The sequence below is a fragment of the Mixophyes fleayi genome, chromosome 8 (genome assembly GCF_038048845.1).
Source record: "Mixophyes fleayi isolate aMixFle1 chromosome 8, aMixFle1.hap1, whole genome shotgun sequence".
Classification (NCBI taxonomy): domain Eukaryota; kingdom Metazoa; phylum Chordata; class Amphibia; order Anura; family Limnodynastidae; genus Mixophyes; species Mixophyes fleayi.
The window spans coordinates 131,520,175-131,545,472 of NC_134409.1; the positions used below are offsets into that span (position 1 = coordinate 131,520,175).

Consider the following 25,298-nt stretch of genomic DNA (forward strand, 5'->3'; position numbering starts at 1 on the left):
AATTACAGCAGGGGGCGGGGCTAAGATGACGCAATATTTGCATAATTAAGCCCCAACCCCACCACATATCTGTTGCCTGGGCGAGAACCGGGAGGTTGTTCTGCTCTCCCGAGAGGTCTCCCAGACATTCTGGGAGAGTAGACAACTATGCGTTAAAGAAAAGCAGCTAATGAATCTCTAGAGACTGAAGTGTCTTTTACATTTCTGTCTCCATTACTGAAGTCATGTTGTCTTACCTGTCAGTCTTTGATTAAATCTTGGTCTCCATGAAAATGGCCACCTCCATAGCCATCAATACATGGACATAGGACACAATTTCTGAACTGTGTTATCATGCCAAAGATGGCGAAGCCAACCACGTCTTGTACTGGCTCAGCATCAGGGAGAATGCCAGACTCTTCAGGGAGTGAGGGAGATCATCCCTATTTCAGGGAGTCTCCCTGACATCCAGGGAGAGTTGGCAAATATGCATAATGGTGGGAACGAACCCACAAAAAACATTAATTTTATTTCAGGTGTTCGTTTGAGGATGAAAAGAGCATTAATAGTGGATAGGTATGAATGAGCGCTTAAAGTGTCCCTGTCACTGTGGAGGTAGCCATTTTGTGGGCTGAACCAATATTCATGGGAATGCAGCCTATCAAATCACTAGGAACCTAAGACATCAAAGAGGCATAAGGCATTTGTGCCTCACGCCTCAGTGATAGCACTATTTCCTAGTGAAATCAGAAGCTAAATATTGATCCAGCCCACAAACTGGCTGGATGTGACAGGTACACGATAAAGGAAAAAAATCAACCGTTTCTATATAATTATCATACGGGCAATCTTGTGAATAAATACAAAAGCGTCACGAGAGTATTTTTCCTCCCTGTAGCAGGACTACAGACACTCCTCGTATTATTCTGCTGCAAAAATTTCCATGTTGAAATTGGCATTACTCAGCGCCAAGCACAGGCGAAAACTATAATTTTGATCTGCAGGTTATTATTATTTCATGAGGAAATAAACAGGGCAAGAGAAGGGAGTGTACGTTTGCCTTTCATACTGCAGATGTACTCTGTGTCTGTAAGAAACAAAATAAGTGAAGTGAACAAGAAAAATTCTGTCATAAAGGAACTGACTTCCGCTGCGCCAAAGAAAATGTAATTTACCACAGAATCTATTCCCAGTGGCTCACTAAACCTTCCTGCTGGCAGGGGTGTCTATTTCCTGTGAGGATTACTTCCATCAGTTTGGAGGGTTTTTATTTTTTTTTGCTAGTTTTTCACATGTAAATAGATCCTGTTATGACTTGGCACAGTCTTGGGAGGATTACACAATATCTAGGGGAGAAAGGGACTGAACTGCGTATGTGATTAAAGGATGTGGCTCCTAGGAAATCCTCTTAGAGGTAGGGGTGCATGTAGACTTTGTACACTAGCCCCATAGCCAGGATGTACATACTAGGGGGTATATTTACTAAATTTCGGGTTTGAGAAAGTGGAAATGATGCCTATTGCAACCAATCAGATTCTAGCTGTCATTTTGTAAAATGTACTAAATAAATGAAAGCTAGAATCTGATTGGTTGCTACAGGCAACATCTCCACTTTTTCAAATATGCCGTTTTGTCGTGGGGGGCGGGGCCAAAATGATGCGAATCGCCATTGCGGGATGCGGGAGATTTGCCAGCTCTCCCGGGAGTCCGTGAGACCAACCAGAATTTCGGGAGTCTCGGCAAGTATGCATAACACTCACACAAAAAAATACATGTGTGAAGAATTGAGCATAGCAATAGCTCAATATGCCCAAGCCATGTGCCCCGGACTAGCTACGCCATATCTCTTTTTGCATCAGAAATTGGGACTGTCACATTAAAAATTGGACTGTTGGGACCACAGCAGAAGCACAGCATGAAAAAGAAGTTGGATATATGACCTTTGTTTCATATACAGGCACTTCTGAGCCACTGTCTTCCTATACCAGTTTAACTAGAGGCTCATATTAGTACTCTATCCTCACTAAAACATTTCTCATCTCCTGATATTCTCTGTGCTGCTGGGGGACCCTGCTCCTTCCACTATATAACTCTCAGTCTTTGACTTCCTGCTGCCTCCATTCCCCTCCTCACATCCTGTCACTGCACATGCAAACAAAATGAAAACGTATGACCTAAGCATCTGCAGTTTGAAAATGACCTATAATATTCTTTACTATTTCTACTAATAGTCTGCAGACTTTGAACGCCAACCTCCCACTTTTCCAGGTAATGTACTGTATTTGAAACAACTCTGTCCTGATCAGATTCTGACATTATGGTACCACCTCTGCTGTATCTAACGTTCAGTTTTTCATTTTTATCATAAGTGCAAACAGATGGATTTCATCTGACCTGGACACACACCAGAGTAGCCAAAGTGAAGGATGCTCCTGTTGCAGGAGCTGGCAGGGCTGGGGAGCATCTGCCCGCAGGGCCGGTCCCATAGTGGGCTACCTTGAACTGGGTCATTGGGCTACCTGCAATTTTAACCCTAGGCTAAAATTTGCTAGCCAGCTCCTGGTGTCATGTCCATTTCTAGTCATCTTACCATGACTTTTTAATAACTTTTAATATATTATTTTCCCTAACATAACATATTTTCTAATAGGACCCCTCCCACACCTCCTTTATTTTTCAAGTTACAGGTGCTCATAGGAGCCGCAATAGTGTAAGCTATTGAACATTTTTTGGTGAGGTATTACAGACAACCAGCGATGCTTTGATACCGGAGCTAGATGTCCAGGAACTCAGGCCGCCAGCATTAATTTCAATTTCACGCTGTCAATTTAAATTCCCCAATCTTGGGTGAAGGTGGGGGGGGGGGAGAGCTCGATCAGTCAGTTTGATTCCTGTAATGCTGGAGATGACAGTCTGCGAGGGGGTGGGGGGGCGCTCGACCGCTTGATAGAATTGCTCATGGTTGCCACGTTATATCAATGCTCTGCTCCTGAACTTTGCTTAGCTTCAAACTGCAGTAACCTGGACTGAATTAATTGATATTTAAATATCATGAATTATTGACGTCAGTCCAAATGACTGCCAAGAAAAATAAGTACTGGCTGGAATCAGGTCTGGACTTTGGTGCCCTAAGCCCTATCCCATCCATCACCTATACCACTTTTGGTAGAGAGCATTTTAGTAGCCTTGCTGTTCTGTCACATAATAGAATTAAGCGGCAACAACCTGCAAAGTTCATTCCATTCAAAGGTAAACTGGGGGCAACTAATTTAACAGTGCCAGAGACACTGACTTCTGTTGGTATTAGGTAAGTTAGTGACTACTCAGAGCCATGACTGGAAGGACAAGAAGAACAATCATAGCGCTTTAAATGGACTGTTTAACTGCTGTTTGTAGCATAGTATGTACTAAAAGCCTTTATGCACAAATGTTTATAGAAATATATTTGTTTAATAATTCCATTAAATAACGCATATGAAAAAAATGAATGGAGGTAGGGAGCCTTTAAGTTTTTTCATTCCTGAAGTTAATGGGCCTGATTCATTAAGGAACGTAAATGCAGATATGTGCCATATTTTGCGTTCAATTGCTCTGCGCATGCCCAGAACAGGACTATATACCAGAGCATGCAAGTGTATGTAATTTATCTTTGAGCTTAAAGGACACTTACGACAGCCTATGATTTTATGGGCACAATAGGGAGGGGAATGGGCGTATGCACGTAGTCAATTTACAGCAAAGGTGTGCCAAGCTCGAGCGCACGCAGCAGAGTCCGAGTCAAGCTTTGGGAATCTCTAACGTATGTGACTTTCAGTCGTACCATTTACACCAGCTACAGGAAGGGTGTAAGTGCCGAGTGATAGAAAGGATGGTTGCGCATGCATGCTATAACATGTGTTTGCAATCTGGAACAACTGTGAGAATGGGGATATCAGATGGACACACAGGAATTACACATGCTGCGTGCTGCCATCCAAACTCACAGTGCAAAAGTCTCCTCCTGTTTTCCCCACATATTTCCCAACTGCAATTGCCTTGTGTTGAATAATTTAACTACAGAAAAGCATTTTTAAGTAAGCTGGATCTGGTCATTGCCGTAACTGTTTACATAGCAGCTGCTGTGGGCCCCTCAGCTGCCGGGCCCCGTCTAACTGCAATCCATGTTGCACCAACCTGCCAACTTCTCTGACCACTGTCCTGAGAAGACAACAGGGCATTGTCCGTGGTCATCCGGGAGCTGAATAAAGTTCGTGTTGTGGGACCACCAACACCGAGAGGCGTTTGAAGCCACAAAATGCCATCCCCAGCAACCGGCGGTCTAGGGCTTCAAAATTAAGTACAGCACAAAAGGGAGCTCTGATCTTCCCTTCCTCCGTGGCTCAGAATATTGCAATTTGGAAAATAAATAGTGGAACCAGAGGCGTGCTATAATCACAGTGTGAAAAGGGTTCAGGTTGAGAGGTAATACAATTAGTTAAGCTATATCCCTACACGTTTTTTGTATCCATATAGACATACAAATAAAACTCCAGTGCAACCATGAGATATGTGTCTCTTATATTTATATGGCTTTCCATGGCTAATCTGGTAAACATTGCCATGTGGGATGGTGATGAGAGCACTTCCTTTGGATTCAGTTCATAGTGTGGCCAGAAGGATCATCTATCTCGGGCGCTGATCATTTTTCTGCCTCTCGTCTGTTTTTTTTTTTTAATAAACTAAATGGGATTCCTTTTGGCATTTAACCTAATCTTTTAGAGATGGTTTGATATTTGGGATAAACACTAAAAGGACGGATTTGCATTATTCCCGACACCAACAGCTGCTTTAAATGCACAGTCTGTAGCTCTAAAAATCACTTCGTCCTTAGTGATAGATTTTCGCTAAAGCATAATTTTTTTTTCTGCGTGATGTCAGACCATGGATAACACTTGGTGTAACAGGCAATTTGCATTCACTCTCAACCTGATAATTGCTTATGGTAACCAGCTGCTCCCTGCAGCTTGTCTTTCACACTTAATGCTTGCTTGCCGCACATTTATGTAGATGGGGAATATTTGTAACTACCAGCCTGCAGATCAGACATCTGCAGAGACTTGATGCAGAATGTTTTTCTTTTAAAAATGATTTCTGCAGTAGAGAGATATTTATCACCATTTAAGTTCATTCTTCATCAAACAGGCCGGAAAAGCAGCTCACACAGGACCTCAAGAACCAGGCCAACAATGGGCGTAAGCTCGATGGAGCGTAGATAGATCCTGCGCGATTTTTTCCCATCTATGCTCAGTCAAGCGGTCGCTGCCATCCAGGCAATGCCTGTGGCAGAGATGACCTGAGTTTACAAAATGCCCTGGTATTTCCTATATGACACCTGTGTGGAGTTTGTATGTTCTCCCCGTGTTTGCGTGGGTTTCCTCTGGGTGCTCTGGTTTCCTCCCACACTCCAAAAACATGCTGGTAGGTTAATTGGCTGCTAACAAAATTGACCCTAGTTTGTGTGTGTGTGTGTGTGTGTATGTTAGGGAATTTAGACTGTAAGCTCCAATGGGGCAGGGACTTATGTGAATGAGTTCTCTGTACAGCGCTGCGGAATTAGTACCATAATGATGCAGGGGAATTGCTATAATCTACATGTCTAGAAACTTCTTGCATCACAAGTCCAAAATAAATATTTAAACTTTTCAAACAGACCTCCAGAACCTCATTTCCATCCCTCTATGAGTCTCCCCAGCTAAAGTTTCACATTTTACATAATAGAGGAGCGAATCTTCCTCTGTTTGGCTGCCACTGATTGTGATATTGGAGAAAATGTTCCAATTTTTTTACAGATTCACAAATATTTTATCTCTGGTTCAAATATAAATAGCTGATGAAATGATGTTTGGAGAGTAAAAACATGCAAGCTTGTAATGTAAATGTTTTCCGCTGGAATTTCCAGGAATAAACACTGCCTATTTACTCTAAACTGACCAGAGCTTTAAGATGAAGACTTCTATTAGTATTATTAAATTAATCTTTGTTGACAAGAATTCACAGATGTATCATACTTGCCAACTCTCCCGGAATGTCCGGGAGACTCCCGCATTTTGCGAGAGTCTCCCGGACTCCCGGGCGAGTATGGCAATCTCCCGAATTCTGCCCATTTCACTAGGAAGTGCCCCACTTCCTAGTGAAGTGGGCAGAATTAGATCCCAAACGTCGCGATTCTCGGTGAATCGCGGCGTTTAGCCCCACCCCCCGCTGTCAAATGACGCGATTTGCGTCATTACGTCGCGGGGGCAGGGCCAAAATGACGCGATTTCGGCGCCCCGCCCCCCGCACGCCCACCTGCTACAGAGAGTCTCCCGGACACCAACTTAAAAAAGTTGGTAAGTATGAGATGTATACAAGAAAAGAGCATATTCTGGATACTAGTCTACACAGCAAATCTCATTAATGTGACTAATGTATACAGTAAAGTCCATTCTGGTGACCGTAGTACATAGCACTGGCAGTACGGTGGCAGAGTGGTTAGCATTGCAGTTTGCCATCTTTGGAGTTGTGAGTTCGATTCTGACCAAGGCCCTATTGGTGTAGAGTTTGTAAGGGACTGATGTGAATGATTATATATTCTCTGTACAGTGCTGTGTAATATGATGGGTGCTATATAAATAAACCACAATAATAATATATTAATAATAATGACAATAACAGCAGAGTGCATTCTGGTGATTTGCTTACATAGCAAAAAGCCAGTGTATGGACTAGAGCCAGTGTACATGGCAGAGTGCATTCTGGTGAACGGCATACAGAACAGAGGCCAATTCTCATGACCAATATATATAGATCAGTGCCCAAGTCCAGTAACTGGTTTACACAGCATAGCCCCATTTAGATACTCACTGATGCCATCTACGCAATGGTATATTATTATCTCAATTAGCGCTGCTTACCTTAGTTAGCAGTCCCGTCTAGGTCCCATGGGATCTTGGTGGCTTGGAAGATGGTCATCATTGTTGGCTCTGCAGCTGACTCTAAAAATGGGAAAAGTTAGTAAGTAAACTGCAGGCCTTGAATGGCTGTTGATGAAGCTGGATGAACATTCGTCAAGCCTTGTCCAATGCCGACCATCCAATGCAGCTTACTTTTAATAATTCCAACTGTTTGCATAAAAAAGCATCAGGTGCAGCACGAATGAATCAGCCATGTTCCTGTTGAGTATTACATTGGAGGACCCTTCCCTGTAGTCCTGGCTGATTCAGTATACTTTTAAAACATATACGTTAAAAGGATGGTAGAACCTGAGCGCTTGACCCCACGGCATAATACAAAGTGGACATTCTCTAAAGTAGACATGCTACATCCAGACTATTGATGCATTCCTTAGGGACCAGCACCTCATGAATATTAGTCAGGCCTCATGAATATTAGTCAGACAGTGATGTCTCTGGTTCCTAGCTATTGGACTGACTCAGCCCACAAGCTACAAGATGTGTAGGTGACAGGTCCGCTTTAAATGAGTACAATTAAGAATGAAAAAAATCTGGTTAAAAATTAAATGTTGGCAGCATCAATTAAAAAACTTCCAATCCCAGATATTTCACTGTTTGGTAAATGTTGTTAATACACAAAATCATCAAATATTGTGCAATTTTTATTTAAAATAAATAATGCACACAAGTGGCAATCATAATTGTCATTTGTAGAAAACCCATGGCTCTTCAGCTATTGTAGAATTACAATGCCCCTAGCCTGCTTCTGGCTGGAAAGGCATTCTGGGACTTGTAGTTCCAAAGCAGCTGGGAAGCTAGGGGTTGTATATAGTGTTTGTGTTTATGATTTCTTAATGTCATGTGATTATGGCAGGGCATGCTGTGACTTGTAGTTCCTCAGCAGCTAGGGAGCCACAGTCTGCCTATCTCAGTACATGGTTTATCACTGACCATCTTCACCTCAGGGAATCTGCTCCCTGACTGCGACGTCACTCAACGCCAGAGCTACTGATGAATCCACAAAGTGGGCGTGGCTACACGCCCGAAGCCTCACTGTGATTGGCCAACGTGAGGTAGGAAGGCCTTCATGCAAATAAATCCCCACCTTTGACACACACCCTCCTCACTTCCCCCTGTCATATCTCCAACTCACTCACAATGAAGCCAGGCGACGACTGTAAAGAAATAAATAAATAAAAAATAATAATAAAATAATCCCCAGCGGAAGCAAAGTCTGTGACGTCGGTGACTCATCCCTCCCTCTCCACCAATGGGCCGGCCCACTCCTTCCCGCCTCCTGCTGCTGCGCTCGCGCACCCTCACACCAGTTCCACCAGCTCCACCTCCTTTTGGCGGCGGCGGCGGAAGAAGCAGCAGCAGCAGGAGGGATCAGTGCGCGCTGCGCTTCGCCGGTCCTTGGTTGTGAGTGTGAGGTGAAGCCGGAGCCGCCTCAGCCCCCAGCGGCCGCGCAGTCCTGTCAGGGGGGAGGAGGGAGGGGGGGGTTCTTCGTACGAGAGTCGGAGGTGACTGTGTGTATATATATCCGAGAGGTGACGGAGCCCCCCGGGGGACGATGAGCATCGAGATCCCGCCCGGCCTGACGGAGTTGCTGCAGGGTTACACGGTCGAGGTTCTCCGTCAGAGACCGCAGGACTTGGTGGACTTCGCCGTGCACTACTTCACCCGCCTGAAGGAGAACCGGCTGCAGGATGGCGCCGGGGCTGCAGCTCCCCCCCGGCCTCACACCCGAGGGGTCAACTTTGACGGGGAGGCGATGCAGACCGAGTCTAACGGGGAGGAGGACGATGATGAGGACGACGACTCCGACTTTGAACGTAAGAGGCCGAGGCAGGGTGCCTGGTAACCCCCCCTCTAGGCTGGGGGCAGATAGGCCTTTACCCCCCCCCTATGCTGGTGGTGTCCCATAGAGGGGCGTGTTCACTGTCTGCTGCAGAACCTCTTGAAGTATGTGAGTTATGCTGGGACTGTAGTTCCACAGCAACCTGAGGTTGTCCAAGTCTAGTTCATTTGCTGCTAGGGACATGTCACTATGGGAGGATGAGCTTACCATTAGTTTCAGTGCACATTGACAGCTGTATAAGTTGTGAGAAGGGGGGAGGGAGGTATATTCCCCTGAGTAAGCTGTGAGTTGGGGGGGTTGTATCTGTGTAAGGCCACTGAACTGTCTGCTAGTTACAAATAACTACCCCCCTGTCCTGTCATCTGTCAGTGGTTGTTATGAATGGGGAGGGTGGGTCTCCCTTCTGGAGGAGGGGGTTAAACAGACCATCTGCCACCCCCCACCTCTGTTTCAACTTGCTCATTTGTGGGAGATCTACAATCCAGCTACATCCAAATATGATATCGGTATATTTAAAGGGACCTGCAACAGTTAATCCATAAAAGGCAGTTGTCAGATGTAATGGACAATACTAGATCGATAAACCATTGTTAAGGTTTATATTAAGAAATGATGTGCAATGTGTCTGCAGTATGATTAGTGTTATGAATGTGCATCACAGAGCCTATATATTTTAACCACTCTGTGGTAAGTTGATGCATTTAAACATGAAATACTGTGACTTGTGGCCTGTGTGAGTGTGTGTCTCTGTTAGGGAATTTAGACTGTAAGCTCCAATGGGGCAGGGACTGATGTGAATGAGTTCTCTGTACAGCGCTGCGGAATTAGTGGCGCTATATAAATAAATGATGATGATAGTTTTGTGAACATAGTGACTTAAGCGGGGCCTATTGCTAATTTAAATAAAAAATAAAAATTTTTGGGAGTTTCTCTTGTGCCTGATGTAGTGCTGTCAGTATATAAAGCTTGTGGTACAAATTTGTCAATGGCTTTTGTTGATTGGTGTACTGTAATCATTTTTAGAATTCCTTGTAATTGGGTTTCTCAATGGGTTCAAGTGTTGTAGCTCTTTCCCATTATTGTAGTAATTGTGTGTAAAGTGATGCCTGCAGCATTTAGCATAGTACAGGTTACGTTTTTAGAACATAGTCTGTTTAATTCAAGTGTCACCTTAGTGAAAGGTGCATCCACAGTGAAAAATAAATGGAAATGTGTGGCTGTCCAGAACATTGTAAGTAAATGCATCGCTTTATTTTGCAATGCATATTTGCTTTGATCCTCAAGCTTCCAGACCCTGTCTCCTACAATCTGTACTACATTAGTAATTATGTTGACTTTTACATGATGCAGCAATGCACTGAAATATGTAAGCTGGTTATTTTGTTTATTACATTTTGGCTTCTGCAATATGTTCCTGTTAATAATTCTGCAGATTATGTGGAATGTTACTGTTTAGACTATATATTACAAAGCCTTAAGCCTTGTAACTATTCCTTATAAGGTAGCATTATGTGGTATAATTATATGGGAGGTGGGTGTTATGGAGTGTATATATAGTGACACATCTTTGTAATTTGTAATTAAAACTACAACTACTCATGATTATTCATCATATCTGTAACAGAGTTGTGCTTTATAGATGTTTATGTCTTTTGTTTAATCCCCTTCACGTTACCTGTTTGAAATGAGTGGGAGTGTGACTTTTCTTTGACTTAATACACTCACCATTTTAAATTGCTCTGACTTTCAGTGCCCGATATGTTATAGTATTTTCGGCACTTGATAGAGAAGTAGCTGAAGATTGGCACTCTGATGTTCCCTGCACACCATCAAAATAATCTGCATCAGCGTGGTGCTAATGAGTCCATCCAAAAGGATATGTGACATTTTGAAGATAAAGGCTCTGGCATATGGCTCTGCTAAGCATATTGCATTCTTGTAACACAAATGTTATCACTCAACAAATGTATTTTGTAACAGTCTTGAAACAATTGGGTTATTTGGGGTCAACTAGGGTATTTGCATACATAATATGTCTGTACTGAAGCATTGTTTAGCTGTACTGTATAAAATATAAACTATCATGCAAGCAAAAGAGTTCATATTTACTAAGTTTAAACTGCAGCAGTTACTGTCAAACTGAGTTTGGTTAGTCTTGAAGAACCTGCTGAGCTTTGTGGGTGTGGAACTTTTTAGGGTTATGATTGAGATGATTCAGTAGCTGTGAAGCCCGTACTTTGTGAGATAGGGGGTTGGGGTATTGTATGAATATGGTATATTCTTTAAATTATGGCATAATAGTAACATTGATATGTACATGCATCAAGCTCAGTTGTGATTCTAATAAATTCAACACTTCAAAACTCATCTTACAATATCACATTCTAAAAAAACCTACATAGCCAGGAAAATTGACTAGTGCTAACGTTGTGCCTGTATAGTTTCCTTTTGCTTCAAAAGGCACTGAAAGAAGCCAGGCTTAATCAATTTTTTTCATCTTTCCCTGCACTTCCTGACCTCATTACATTCAGAGCTTTCACAGTGCAGGAGAAGCACTGCTATCTCCATGGCAATGAGGAAGCAATAGAGCTGATTGGTAGAAAGAGAAAATATAAAGGTCACTACTGCAGTTCTTTCCAGTAAACAGTCAGACTTCTGATCATGTTTTGGGAAGTTCTCCAATCCCAGTTTTTAGTAGGTTGAACACTGCTTCAAAGTTGGTAGGCAACTGTTAGGAGGTATAGGTGAAAGGGAAAGTATAAGTTGTCTCCTGAAAGACATCTAGTGCACATGAAAAGTTTACTAAGCACATACATATAAATGCTCTTCCATATTTTCTGTTTTTGACTTTAGTTAAATTACGCTAGCCTACAGCTTTTTTTCAATGTATGTTTACACTAGCTTAGTATATATGTATATTAGCAAGGATTATTCCTTGCATGGGTATTTTGGTATAAATGTTTGCTCAGGTCACACCTGATTGACTGTCTGCGCCTTATGTTCTGTGTAATGATGCATAGAACATGACGTTTTAGGACTGGTTACAATTTGTTAAATTAAGATGTGATTAAAGTTTATGACAATATCAGCGCTACATTTATCTGAGAAATGCAAGTTGTTTTTTTTTTTTTAAAAAAATTAATGCTTTTACTGCCAGGCCTGGCCAAGATTCCTCTCTTTATCAAAATCAAATGGCTGTGGTCCTCATGGTTACTATATAGCACACTTGTTGGGTTGTGTACAGGCTAACAGAGGGCAGCATCTGTGTGGATCTGTGCAGGTATATTCAGTACATTCATTGTTTAAAGTTTCCTCTCTTGCCCCACCCACACATTGTATAGTAGCTGTGGTCCTCTACCCATTCCCACTGCACTCAGTCTATATCAACCTGAATCCTCTGTGCCCTGCCCACACCCACTCGTGGTGTATAGCGGTAAGGGCTCAAATTCCCTTGCTTGCATACACACTCGCACAGTATAGCCAATTGTGTCGGCAATCGCCACCGACCATAGCTGGTATGGTTGAAAAATTTCTTTCCTTTTTAAAACTATGGAGAAAATAGCATCACAATCAATTGAAGTGGAATTAATTTTAAGCAGCTTTGTACATATTTTTTTTTTTCATAATAATAAAGCCAATTCATTCTTTTCATTGACTTTTACATATGTCTCAGAATATATTTCACTGATGCTCTCTCCATAATTTATATCTTAAGTGTTCAATACTAAAAAGCTGAGCTGGATTCAATTTATAAATGTCATTACTTTGTTTGGAATAACTGAGGTCCTGGGCCTGATTCTAATCACCACCTGCAAAAACCATATTATACTACAGTCCAGGTCTTTAAATTTAATAAAGCATGTCTTATTTTGCCATCTATGTAGGATGTCAGATTGATTGACATCTTTTCTTGTTTTGAATGACTAGGTAATCAAATGTTTAAATTTGATAGAAATGCGTTGCTGAAAAACTAAATACTTACATACCATATGTATTGATAATTGGAAGCATCCTTGTCTATTTTTTTTTTGTATGTGATTTCATTGCACTGCTCTTTGTAGCATTGTTCAGTCATTTTAATAAAAACTATTATGCATAGAATTGTTTTCACTGAGCAGTAATAGAGAAGCAGAGACTTGATTATACTTTCTCCAATGCGTTGTCCTTAGTGATTGGCTCACAGTGGATGAATTACCCCTGAAATGTTTACATTTCTTTCTATATAATGGCTATATTTATATTGTGTGTGTGTGTGTGTGTGTGTGTGTGTGTGTTTTTTTTTTTTTTGGGGTATTTAACATGAAAACACCAGTATGTACATGGAGTTCTTTTGGATTTAATGCCCTGCTTTCTTCACACTTTTTAAATATATACTAACATTTATATTTTAATAGCAAACTATGGTTGCAGAGTAAGTTGGTCATCGTTTGTTCTATTGGGGTTCTGACTAGAGGCATACACAAGCTCTGTAGATTGTAAGCAGTGCCTTCTTACCTCTCTATCTGTGTATTACCCAGCATTGTTTTATTAGTGTTTGTTCCTAATTGTAAAGTGCTATGGAATGTTCTGGTGCTGTATAAATGTTGATGACTGTGTGCCTCTGTATATTTAACCTAACCTCTCACATTATATTTTTACTTGCATATAGCAAGCAATGGCAAGTTCCTGGCACTCTAGTGCTATGAACGCTGCAAACAACTGACTGCTTATTCAAACTGCTGTGTGGAAGCAAATGCAGTGTGTAAGCACTGGGTTCCATAGTATTGCTATCCTTAGAAACAAGCAGCTTCCTATAGCACAAGTGACAACAACACATCGGCACTCGCACATGTCTCCATTGTTACCTGTGTCCTTGATCTGTCCACTCTGAATGCTTCTGTGTACTGTTTGTGTATTCTGACGTTTATACTATGATTACGGAGTATTAAGTACATCCAAGATGAGGCCGTACGAAGGGAGCATGAGAAGCGTCAGTGTGTGTACCTTTTAACAGTATTCCTATGTCTTGAATATGTTTGCACACTTCGGGTTCTGTAAAGAAAGCGGATAAATGTGAAGCACTATGGAGTCACTGTATACTATAAGTTATGGTCTGATTTTATAATGTTTTAGACATTAGTGGTTGAAATTGTAGCTGTGTGAACACTACATAGGTTTAAGAATAGGTATCACTAATTCCTATGCTGCAGCAGGCCCAGTATTTATTGAACACAAAAAGTTGACATGTGCATGTTTTTGTTAAGATTTAAGTAAAGCTAGGTACACACTACAGGGTTTTCACCTGATTATCACCCCAGTCACACAATAAACAACTGTTAGGCTTGATATTACATTAGTGTGTACACTCCCACGATCATGTTTTATCGTACCAAAGCACAGAGTATAGTTTGATTTTATAACTGGATTAAAAATCTCAATGAACGGTGTTGGGCAAAATCTGAAGTGGAAGTGTATGCACTCACGAGCAGCGGTGTAGACAGATCTACATAGAGTACGCATGAATCGGGCATTCTGATCTGGACTTTGTCATTGGTAAAATCGATAAAGATTTTGCATCCGGAGAAACTTTCTGTCGTGTGAACCTAGCTTAACACTTGTCTAAATGAGTCTTTTGGTAAACTTTCAGGACCTTTAACTGCTGGTTGGAAAGTTGCACTGCAATTGGTGATGTTGTGGTGTCCCTATCAAAAACTTTGTTGGAAGTTGTTTGACGTTATATAGCATGATTATGGCACACTTTACTATGTTGGGGTTCCTTCCTAATGTTTGATTTCTGTTGGTCCCACCCAGCTGTTACATCTTTTACTGGTCAGTCTGGCTCCAGTCTGTGTTAATATGAATCAATTTTATGTATGTGTGTTTTCATGCCTTGGTTGATGAGATATATTCTGCTAATTGATGAAAAACACTTGGCATTGCTGCAGCAATAAGACTACATCAACATTGTTGCATCAAGTTAGCAAATAGTAATCATGGCTCCATGCCAATGAAAACAACTTTAATAATGGAACCAGAAATGTTAAGAATATTTGAATTTTGTTGTTTTTTGTGTGTGCATTTCTATTCTAAGTAATGGATATTAACTTATGGACCAATGGCGCATTGTTAAATGTATAATTTAACTAGGTACATGTGTCCAATAATTATTAGTATTTCAGGTATGTAGTCACAGGTAATTGTATATGTTGTACCTTTTGCAGACAGGGCCATACAGGGCAGTCTCTTGGTTGTCCTGCAGTTGCCGTTTCCAATGCTTTGAGAGATACACACATGTATGTCGTCTCTTGGGGGGGTATGGGAGTTTGTACTTGCTGGAAAGTTTCCAGGTCCCTAAATAAATCCGTGTATGCCACATTGTCCTCCAGTGTAAAACACAAGTAATAGTAAGCTACCAGTTTAGGTCACAGGCGCAAAACCCGCAGGCCTTATGAGCCTAAAAGCCCATGTTTAGGCCTACAGGAAGCTGGACAGAGGTGCTACAGTATTTGTCCTGTGCCTCATGGATCTGGGTGTCACTGTGGCTACTGTGATGGGGACTGTGACAGTGAGACCTGGCCTTGAATCAGAATGAATAAGCTGCACTCTGATTAGTTTTCAAACTCGCTGTACTGCGGAGGTTCTCTTGAGTGAGATGTGGTCAAAACCTTTAACAATTTTGAGAGGCATGGCATAACGGTTTTCTTATTGGAAATTCTACAAGTCAAGTTTTATTGCTGCTTCTTTAAAGTAGTACACTTTCACATTGTGACCCTCCCAACTATAAAGGGTATTGCATCCCTGCTTTAGAAGAATTCTGCATTGTAGATCAAGCTTTGATCTAGTGTTAATGCGTGGAAATTGCTTGGCATAGTTTTTCAATATTTGTAGTTTTTCTTTTACTTTTGGGAGCATCCACATTCTGTCATGTAACACACTTATCAGTCTCCAGTGAAATGTGGTCTTAAGACAGCAGAAAAGGTCATAATTATATGCTGTCAATTTGCTGGAGTTTTAGACCTAATGGCCATAAATCATTGAGTATAATGGTCCAAAAAGGCAGCTGATACTAATCAATATCTCATCAAGTTAGAGCAGAACGGTCTGATCTGTGACATTTGTGTGTATATTGTCAAGCTAACAGATCTGGCCACTTTACTGCATTGACTTGGTGGGTATCGCCAGCTTAGTGTCTTCTCGTTTAACGTATCTTTGCTCCCTTTTATAAGAATGCTACATTAGAATTGTTTTGTGTGTAACCAGACAATATATTCATTTTCTTTACTTCTCAATTTATCTGCTGTTTACAGGCAAATAGTAAAGACAGTGCATCATTTGTGGAAGTAACATAAAAGGCAAGCAGCATAAATATAGCGTAGTACATATTGAACTAAGAAATACTTTAATTTCGTTAATACCACCATATGCAATCCAGCTGGCTTCTCGATCCACACGTACAAGCATTTTCAGCTTTTTTTTTTTTGTGTTGGTGCCAAATGGGACGACTCCTTTTTTTCACATACATCTCTGCACTGACTTGTATACACAATACTGTACTGGAAACATCTACTTTGTAATAAGTGTTTGATCTTTAAAATAGATCTGTTACCACAAGTTAACCTTTTCTAATTTTAAAGCTGCACTGAAAACTAGAAAGGGAGCTTATAGCTGTGCATCAATGGCTGTGAGACACTTTTGAGGGGAGTGTGAGTGGCTTCCATTTGTGGTAAACTAAAATGCTATTCTATTATCGGCCATTTTCTGCAACAGGTGACTGAGCTCATTCCCAATGGTGGTCTCTGCATGTGTTTTTGGTAGCTTTTTTTTTTTTTATATATATATAAACACTAGTAAAATGCTTATTAATGGGTCGGACACTAGACACATTTCTACTAATGTTCCCATGGGTATTTTTACTATTATTTTGGTTGCTTCCTGTTCTTTGGAACGCATCTAGATTTATCTTGATCATGTTTCCAGGTTAAATGTATTTATCCATTTCCACTGTTCCTCTCTGTCATTATTATATGCTTATATAGATTAGTGGGATCTGCTGATGATCCTTGTTATCTCTAGCAGTGCTAAGTATTTAGTGATTTTAATTTAAAGGCGGTTTTCAACTTTTGTACGTTTCCCTAATGAACATTTAGGTATAATGTACTCTCTCCTAGGAATCCATATAACTTAATCATGTTTCATATGTATATGTGCAGAAAATTATACAGTGTTTAGTGGAATTAAGGCCATATTTTTATGTAAGAGTTATGATTTAACAGAACTGTTGGCAAGAGGGCAATAAATTGGTTGTGAAAGACCATTCGCTTTTGCGAAGCTTGGAGCATGGGTACAACCTATACTTAGGTTTTATGTAAACTATTTAAATATACTGGCTAGTGTTAAAATGCTGTTCCCTTTATGAAGTTATTGAAGGGATTCACAGGAGGGAGAATATTTCAGCTTTCAAATTATTAGATAAGCGGTTTTTATAAATTATATTTGGCAAGTGGGCACTTTATTCGGTTATTCACTTATCCGTTTGATACAGTGTCGCACTAGGGTTCTCTTTGTTCTGAGAATATTTGATTTATTTTTTAGTGTAAATTACAAATTAGTCACTTTGCCAGTTTAAAGACTTGCAGATAAGCATATTAATGTATGCAGATATTATATGTGGTGTGATGTTTGACATTATTACACTATAGGAGTATTATATATTTGTACACGGGAGCATGGATAAAAGAAAGATCTAAAGATATTTAATCTACAGGTAAGCTCATCACTACCCCTCCTATTTTGGTACACTGTTTTATTTGGGGATTAAGCACCATATTCCTCTTCTTCTCTTCGTTAAGATTTTACACACTATCTGCTTGAACAGGTATCACGAGAATGGCAGTCGCCTGACATTGAAAATTATGCTACACTGTGATAAGTGAATAGTTTACAGTACTTTTGACAACTAGCACCAGTTAAAATATTCACCATTATATATGTCAGTTTATCACCATTAAGTATTGTAACTGTTTGGCATTTTAAACCTAATTTTAATAATGTTCTTAAAGCGTTCATGTGTTAGGCTTTTATTACTTTTTTAATTCATTTTTTTAATAACTCTACATTGTAGCATTGTTTGGTTTATTAGAACTCAAATTAAATGAGGTTGTATTTTGGGTCAAGGTCAGGGGGGTGTAACTGAAGACTTCCTAAAGGTGGTGGTGGGACTTTGGGTTTTATAGCTAAGGGCTTGTGTTGAGATATGTGGTGCAGATAGTAGAGTCAATCTGTTGCTGCCTCTAGAGTCATTGATCCTGTTTACAGTGCACTAACAAGCTACAGGTCTGCATGCATGGTATAACTTATTTGGTAACACAAACATTTAAAGCTGTCCATACATAGTGATTTGGACAGCCAGGCTGGTCATTTTGGACGATGTTGCTTAGTTTATTGGTTCAAAACTAGATTAAATTATTTAATGTTATTCACATTTATTTAAATAAACATATAATTGGTATGGACCAGATGTCAATGACTGGTGGAAGAACACTGTTGGTGTGTGCGGTCACCAGATAAGATAAGACACCGAACACCTGTTTGCTTGCCCCGAGCGCCCATATATGGGCACAGAAGGATAAAGCAAAGGGTTTAAAGAAAGGATGTTCAAATAATATTTACAATAAAGATATTTTAACTTGCTCTAAATATTTATAAAAGCACATAAATAGTTATTCTGCCATATTTTAAAATTAATATGTGAGTAGCCATATTGATTATTTCGTGACTTACCCAGCTGGTGGTTCACAGGCCTAATTTCTTTGTAGCTCCCAATATCCCAGACAGCATTCATAGACTTTACTGTATGCTATAACAAGCAGTTTGTGTCTGTGGTCTGCAAGCACATGGTTATATTGTGGCTTTAAAAAAATAAATCGCCCATCAATATTTACCAAAACATATGACAGGAGTACACTTTGCTTTCTGTATAAAGCGAGACCTACGAAGCACACATTGCTGTTAAAAAGCAGTTTCATTATAATCTCCCATTTGTCTGGTAATCACAATCACATATTTGCTTTACTGCATCTGGGTTTATATGGTGGACAGATTTTTTCTGTGAGTGTGAAACTGGTATGTATTTATATAGTTCTCCAAAGTGACTGTCCTCTTATTACCTACAAGTGAGTGGTTTCTCCCCTCCGCTCTAATTGTTATACATTACTTCAGTCAACTTGCCTCCTTCCCCATCATTTTATGTGACTCATTAACTGTAAATGGTGCAATTATATTTTCACTCATTTCATTCTTCCCTTCTCACAGTTATGTCAAACATATTGTTCTGGGATGAACAAAAGAACATGGAACATTAATTTGAATCTGCAAAATAGTGCTTGCTCTAGAAGACCTACCTTAAAGAATATACATGCTTTCTGTTCTGCTTATCTTTAGTTTTGAGGCCTCAGTTGTTTGTTTTATTTCTTTAATATTTTGCATAGCGTCCTCCCATCAGTGTATTTTTCAATCTGCAATAGATTTCCAGGCAGTAAGTTTATTGAAGGACATTGTAATCAGCCACATTATGATAACAGGGAATGTTAGCAGGATGAGTTTCTAAAGGATCAAAAAGGGAAAGTGAACATTTTCTTACATGAGTGCTCAGGGTGTTCTCAATACTAAGGAGCTCTTCATTTATATTTTTATCCTCATAGTTTTAGCTATTAAAACATCTGGAGAGCACCAGTTGGCTGTGACTTTCCATTTGGCTGCTGACTAATTTTCCATCTTATTTAACCTTTTGATTCATTAAGTTAAGCAGACCATAGGGTGAAAAAGAAATATACTTCCCCCATCTCTTCTCTTATGCTGTAAACTAATTGGCATATGTAATGGCAAGATTAAGACCTGTGTGTTCCAAATCACTTTCTCTTGTCAGGCAAGTGCATGCTTTCTAGTTCAGTTTGTGTATGGACGGTTTATGGCTACAGTAGCTGGCCTTACATGGTATGTAGAGAAACACTCTCCCCTCTGCTGTGCTTATTCTGTACACAGGGGGAAATCCCTCATACTTATCACATGTATTAGACACACAAGGTTCCCTCGCCCCTGCTGGTGTTGCAACTGTCTTTCCCAGGCTAATAGCTGTGGGACCATAGAAAGTAAACTGTGGTTAACAAAGTTGAAATATTCGCAAAATGATGCCCGAATGTTTATTTTCCTTCCCTCTGCTTTTACAGTGACTGCTTGCAATTATCTGACTTAATGTCTCGTGTATATTTGTTTATGCTTGATAAAGCACCATATTATTATTCTAAACTGTCTTGTGTCCCTTTTTTATTCTAATCCTGAAAGCCGGTGATCTTTTCATATTAAGCTAGTTTAGAAACAAATATCAATGTTTTTTAGCTTTTATATAACACTAGAGCTCATCAGCCTTTTCACCTGACGTCAGGAATGGTTAATCTGATTACTAATGTATAAAACTTAGCTGTGTGATGCATATTCTAAAAACAAAAAACAAATGCATGTCTTGGGGGGTGGGGTTGCACTCCTTTTTGTATCGGAGCACTGCTTTCTATGTATGGTGGGGTACCCACTATTTGGAATTGAAGGAAGGATGGGAAAAGTCTGCGTATTTAGTTTAGGGCATTCCCAGCTGGTGGTGCGCTTACTGATCTCAGAAGACCAAAAACCACAAGTGACAACTTTGAGAGAGATTTTGAACCTCTTTGCTTAATTGTTTGCGTGACAGTGCTGGGCAACAGGATTCCCTCAAATTGGTCACATGGCTTTTGGTCCTCCTCTTATTCTGATGCACACTAAGTGCAATGAATTAATACAGGGACGTAGCAGGTCTTCTTACCAACTTGACTAGTCAACCATAGCTTACCTTCTGTTTGGGTGTTGTGCTGATTTTGCAAGGTGACTATGCTTTTCTGTGATGGTAAAGTTCTAGCCCCTTTATGGGAGACTCCTGAAAAATCATATAGCTCATCACCACTTAAGAATATCAAAACATGCTTTAGCGTAGCAGATCATTAAAAATACTGTGTCCTAGATGGGAATTGTTCCTAAATACTGTTTTACATATGTTGTGCAAATCAATAATTGTAAAAATGTATTTTTCTTTTCCAGCTCCAGTCATCAGTAGATACAATCGAAGGGTATCTGGTGAGTTATCTCAGTATTAAATAACTTGGGCAATGACTTGAGGCAGTTTGTTTTAGAAATTATAGACATTGATCACAAATCAATATAGATATATATATAGATTTTTTTTATTTTTTTTTAATTGCTAAATTTAATCTAAATATTGAAAATCATTGGGCACACACTGAAGTTATTTGGTTAATATCCACTGTGCGGCCACAACTTTGCCCACATATATGAAAGTAACGTGGCGAGGTTCCTGTGCTGATCTGCTTTACGCGTAGACTGTAATCCATTAATTTATCCTACCTTTTTATGTATGTTTTATTTTTCTTGTTAAATCTTTTTTTGTTCATATTTGCTAGTTTAGTGATGTTGTAAATAATTTGGAACAGTCTGCTTTTACAACATTATGCAACAAATATGCTAATTATGAATCTACATAGCTTTAATCCTTGTGACCTTTCAGGTTGAAAATAACTTCTACAAGTGCACTTGCTGAATTATGTATAAAGCATAAACCAGTGCTTCTGTTTGTCCTTACATTTTACTTTGTATTTTTAACTATTTTCAGCTACTTAACAAGAATTTTTTAAAATCTGGTTTGAAGGAGTGCTTAGGGTACCCCTAGTTTAGCTTTGTTCATTTTTTTATCAAGTTACATTGTACATCAGAATCAAGTTGTTATATGTATAATTGTAACAGGGTTTCCGCTTACAGCATCTGTCCTTAGAAATATGAATTTTAGATCATTTTAGGCTATTTAAATCTGTGCTCTGGGTTTTATGCTTCTCTGAAAGTCATCGTTCTTAAAGTGTCTGTGAAGGGCATGAAGCATCTAGAATTTCAATAAATGATGTTGCAGTTTTAACAATATTTTTACCCAAGTTTGACCATTTTTGTACCTGCTGTCCAAGCATACTGTTCATTATCCTAATGCTGGCCACACACTAGCTATGGGAGGTGGTTATTAATCAGACCGTGTTGTAAAGAACAATTCTGGTTACCGATAACTGCAATATTGGACAATTATCCTTTTATAGTGCAATGTGTGTGGGATATAATTCTGTTTGTTGCCTAAATTTCCGGCTAAATTGGACACTGTTATAACTATAGGTGCTGTGTAACAAGATATGGTTGTTATCAGCTCTAGTATTTTGGCTTTGTGACTCGAGTTGGAGGGAAGAGTGACGGGGAAGACTCACCACTGTCACTCCTGTATAGTGTTTACCTGTGCAACCCCTATATTACGTCTTGGTGTCATAGCGAGCTGGTTGACATATGATGCCAATGAAGAGTTAAATGTGACCACAGCCCTACAGTTTGACTTTGCAACATTATGTGGCATCTGCATCACTTTGGGTATAAGATATCTTTGTTTTGGTCTTGTCACTTAACGCAGTGGAGTAATGCACTCAACGAAGGCCATAGAGTTGTCATGTGTGAACTATAACTGGAAGTATTGGCTTTGGATCTTGAAGGAGTCCTTTGAGTACCTCCTAGGTTAGCATTGTTCATTTTTATCAGAATGTTATCAAGAGTAATAAGTACAGCTTATAACATAGAAATGCTCTCAATTATCACGATTCCATGTACATAAGAATATAGCAGTGAATAAAGTACCAAAATAACAAATATCCCCATCTTCTAGTTTCAACCTTTTTTTCCTTTCGGCATGTTGGGAACATTCCCCAGGGACTGAATCAATCAAATTCATCCCTAATAATATAGGTGGATCATATGTTTGCACATACGGGTTTCATACCACGAAGTGTCACAAATGTATTTCCATACCTGTTTTCATAGTTTCAGAGATACTGATTTGGTCTTTAGAAGTCCCTTAGTGAAACTTGGCAAACTTCAAATTATTTTTTTATTTTTTTTTGACCTTTCTTCCTTTTCAAGGCTCATACAAAAGAAACGCATACATTCCTTCTGTGCTGTAGAATCCTGAGGTTGTGATAACAGCTGATTTGACCTTCTATTCCTGCAAGGCCTCTGATAAAGAACAAAAAAATCACAAGTCTACTACAAAGATAGGAAAATATTTCTAGCATTCATTAAAAGGGAAACTTTCTGTCATTGCTTCTTTGTTAAAGAGGCAGTTTTATAGAAATAATTGATTGTGTAATAGGGCTCTTCCCAGTAGAAGCAGAGCATAAAGCATAATTCTTCCTGTTGCCGAATGGAAAGTTAGAACAGTATATTGTGCATGGCAGGAACAGGCAACCTGTGTGTCTCCAGCTCTTGTTGGGCTGCATGTCCTGTTGCTCTCTGGCAGGTTCTACTGGTACTTGTAGTTCAACAACTGGAGATCCACACATGGCCAATCACTGATGCCATATGTAGTTAAGAAAAAAAAATCCGCCGGCTGCTCGCCTGCAAGTGATTCTTCTCTGGTAGCTGTATTCTGAAGTAACCACAGTCTGATTGGCCAAGTATTGTGCGCACATATCTACATACATTCTGTGTCACAACTTTACTGCAATAGAGGCTGTAAAGAGTGCATAGGGGAATAAAGGATTCTTTGATGTGGATCGGTTGAGAGGACGGGTCAGGAGAGGGCATGGAGAAAAAGGAGCTTGACAATTCATGGGTTAGGAATGAGGGTTGGAAATTGCATGGGGGAGAATAAGGGGAGTGTGTTTAGATAAAAATCTGTATAAATCTCTGGGGGAGAAAAATGTTTGCAACCGTGTGTTTAAAACGTTTTGTTTTGTGGTTATGTATATAGCCAGTAGCTTTTAGTACTGCAGATGTAGGAATTACATTTTTGTAAAGCTTCTGGCAGTTAACCCTGTGTGTGTATTCTCACGTGTTCATGTGGTAGGAGTCTCATTATTCTCTATATAGCAAGTCCATATTATGTAGCACTCTACAAAGAATAATAACTAAATAAATTGAAACTAGGGACATGACCAAAGCTCCACTGAGATTTGTGTTGTGAATTATGACTATATATATATATATATTTTTTTATATTTCATTCTGTTGTTGTGCAGGGCAGTCCCAAATAAGATGTTTGCATAAACTGGTTATCATTTTTTACATATATTTTTCCTCCATACAAGTCAGAATTTGTAGCAGATATGCATTCAACATGATTGTTTTATTTAAAAAGCACCAACATAATACATAGCGCTGCACATTGAGAGATTGTGATGCAAATAAAATACAATTATTACAATTATCAGTGGTGAATAATAAAGTGGCCGTTGGTGACTGACGTTTCTGTGCAGCTGCTGGTAGTGAGGTAGGGTTGAAATGAGGAGACTCTTAGCATTCAGAGTCAGAGTCATTGGAATTGTACTAGAGTCAGTAGTGGAGGGTAGGAGCATTTCCAGGATCAAATCTTTAAAACCTGAGACTGTCCTGGAAATTAAGAAAATGTATGTACATATAAGTAAAACTAAAGACACTCTAAACATAAGTCACTTTAACTTTACAATACGGAGACTAGTCCATTCCATTCTTGTACCTAGGCCCAAAAGCAAATATTTCTTAGATCAAGGCACGAGACAGTGAGTCGGAGATATCCAGCCTATGGGGGGACTGGGATGGGGCCCCACCTCCGTCTGTGACGTAATTATGCCAGCTACGCTATTTCACTAATGGGGAAGTAGCTGCAGTGGAATACGGAACTCCTAGGGTCTCCATCTCAAAGCTGAAGTTCACTTTAGATATCACCTTAGCCAAAGACGGGGGAGACAGTTGTTTCCAGGCCTGAGCTATAGCAGCTCTGGTTGCAATGAGCACTTGGCCCATCACGTACCTGTCCCAGGAGGGAACGGAGGGGGGATAATGATGTAACAAAGCAAGCTCTGGGGAAGGAGTTGTAGGATATCTAAAAACCTTTACCAACAACTGGAAAACCTCTAACCACAGGGGTTGTAGGACTGGACATGCCCAAAAAATATGGAATATATCCCCTCTCTCAGTGCAATTACGCCAACATGTCGGGGGTACTGAGGGCCAAATTTTGTGCAGTTTCTCAGGGGTCACGTACAATCTATTCAGAAGCTTCACCAACATTTCTTTGTGTGTGTTTTTAAGTAATCACAGGCTTTGGGCTACACAGAGTCCTTTAGTTTTAACTCGATAATAACTTTGTATGTGATATGCCCAGGTCACTTGCCTGTTTTAAATATTTGAATTATCGATGTAAAAGTAAAAAAAATAAATTTTTTTCATTGATTTTGCTAGTTTGTGCTGAAGCCTTTAACCCAGATGAAGATGACGACGACGCAGAGCCTAGGGTAAATTCATATTCATTCACTGTTGTTACCATGTTCTAGCAGCTTTTCAGTGATAATCGTAACGATTACGCTTTAGTCATATCTGCAAGCAATGAATGGCACTGCGTATTGTAT

The 25,298-nt window shown here is 39.8% G+C and overlaps 2 protein-coding genes across 3 annotated transcripts in view; one reads left to right on the forward strand and one right to left on the reverse strand.

Moving 5' to 3' along the window:
- Nucleotides 1–8,207, reverse strand: part of LOC142099746 (rab GDP dissociation inhibitor beta-like) — a 118,298-nt gene extending 110,091 nt beyond the window's left edge. The window contains exons 1-2 of one of the 2 annotated variants that reach the window (XM_075183587.1): nucleotides 8,108–8,207; nucleotides 6,912–6,992 (exon numbers count right to left, since the gene is read on the reverse strand). The gene's annotated coding sequence lies outside the window, so the exon portion shown is untranslated. Of the gene's footprint in view, nucleotides 1–6,911; nucleotides 6,993–7,901; nucleotides 7,932–8,107 lie in introns of those variants that run through there. The other variant, XM_075183588.1, reaches the window with a different exon arrangement.
- Nucleotides 8,208–8,296: 89 nt separating this feature from the next.
- PRKAR2A (protein kinase cAMP-dependent type II regulatory subunit alpha) overlaps nucleotides 8,297–25,298 on the forward strand; it is a 29,039-nt gene continuing 12,037 nt past the window's right edge. Inside the window, exons 1-3 of the mRNA XM_075183591.1 lie at nucleotides 8,297–8,785; nucleotides 20,914–20,949; nucleotides 25,132–25,184. Coding sequence (XP_075039692.1) covers nucleotides 8,524–8,785; nucleotides 20,914–20,949; nucleotides 25,132–25,184 — 351 coding nt within the window. The 5' untranslated portion in view covers nucleotides 8,297–8,523. The remainder of the gene's footprint in view (nucleotides 8,786–20,913; nucleotides 20,950–25,131; nucleotides 25,185–25,298) is intronic.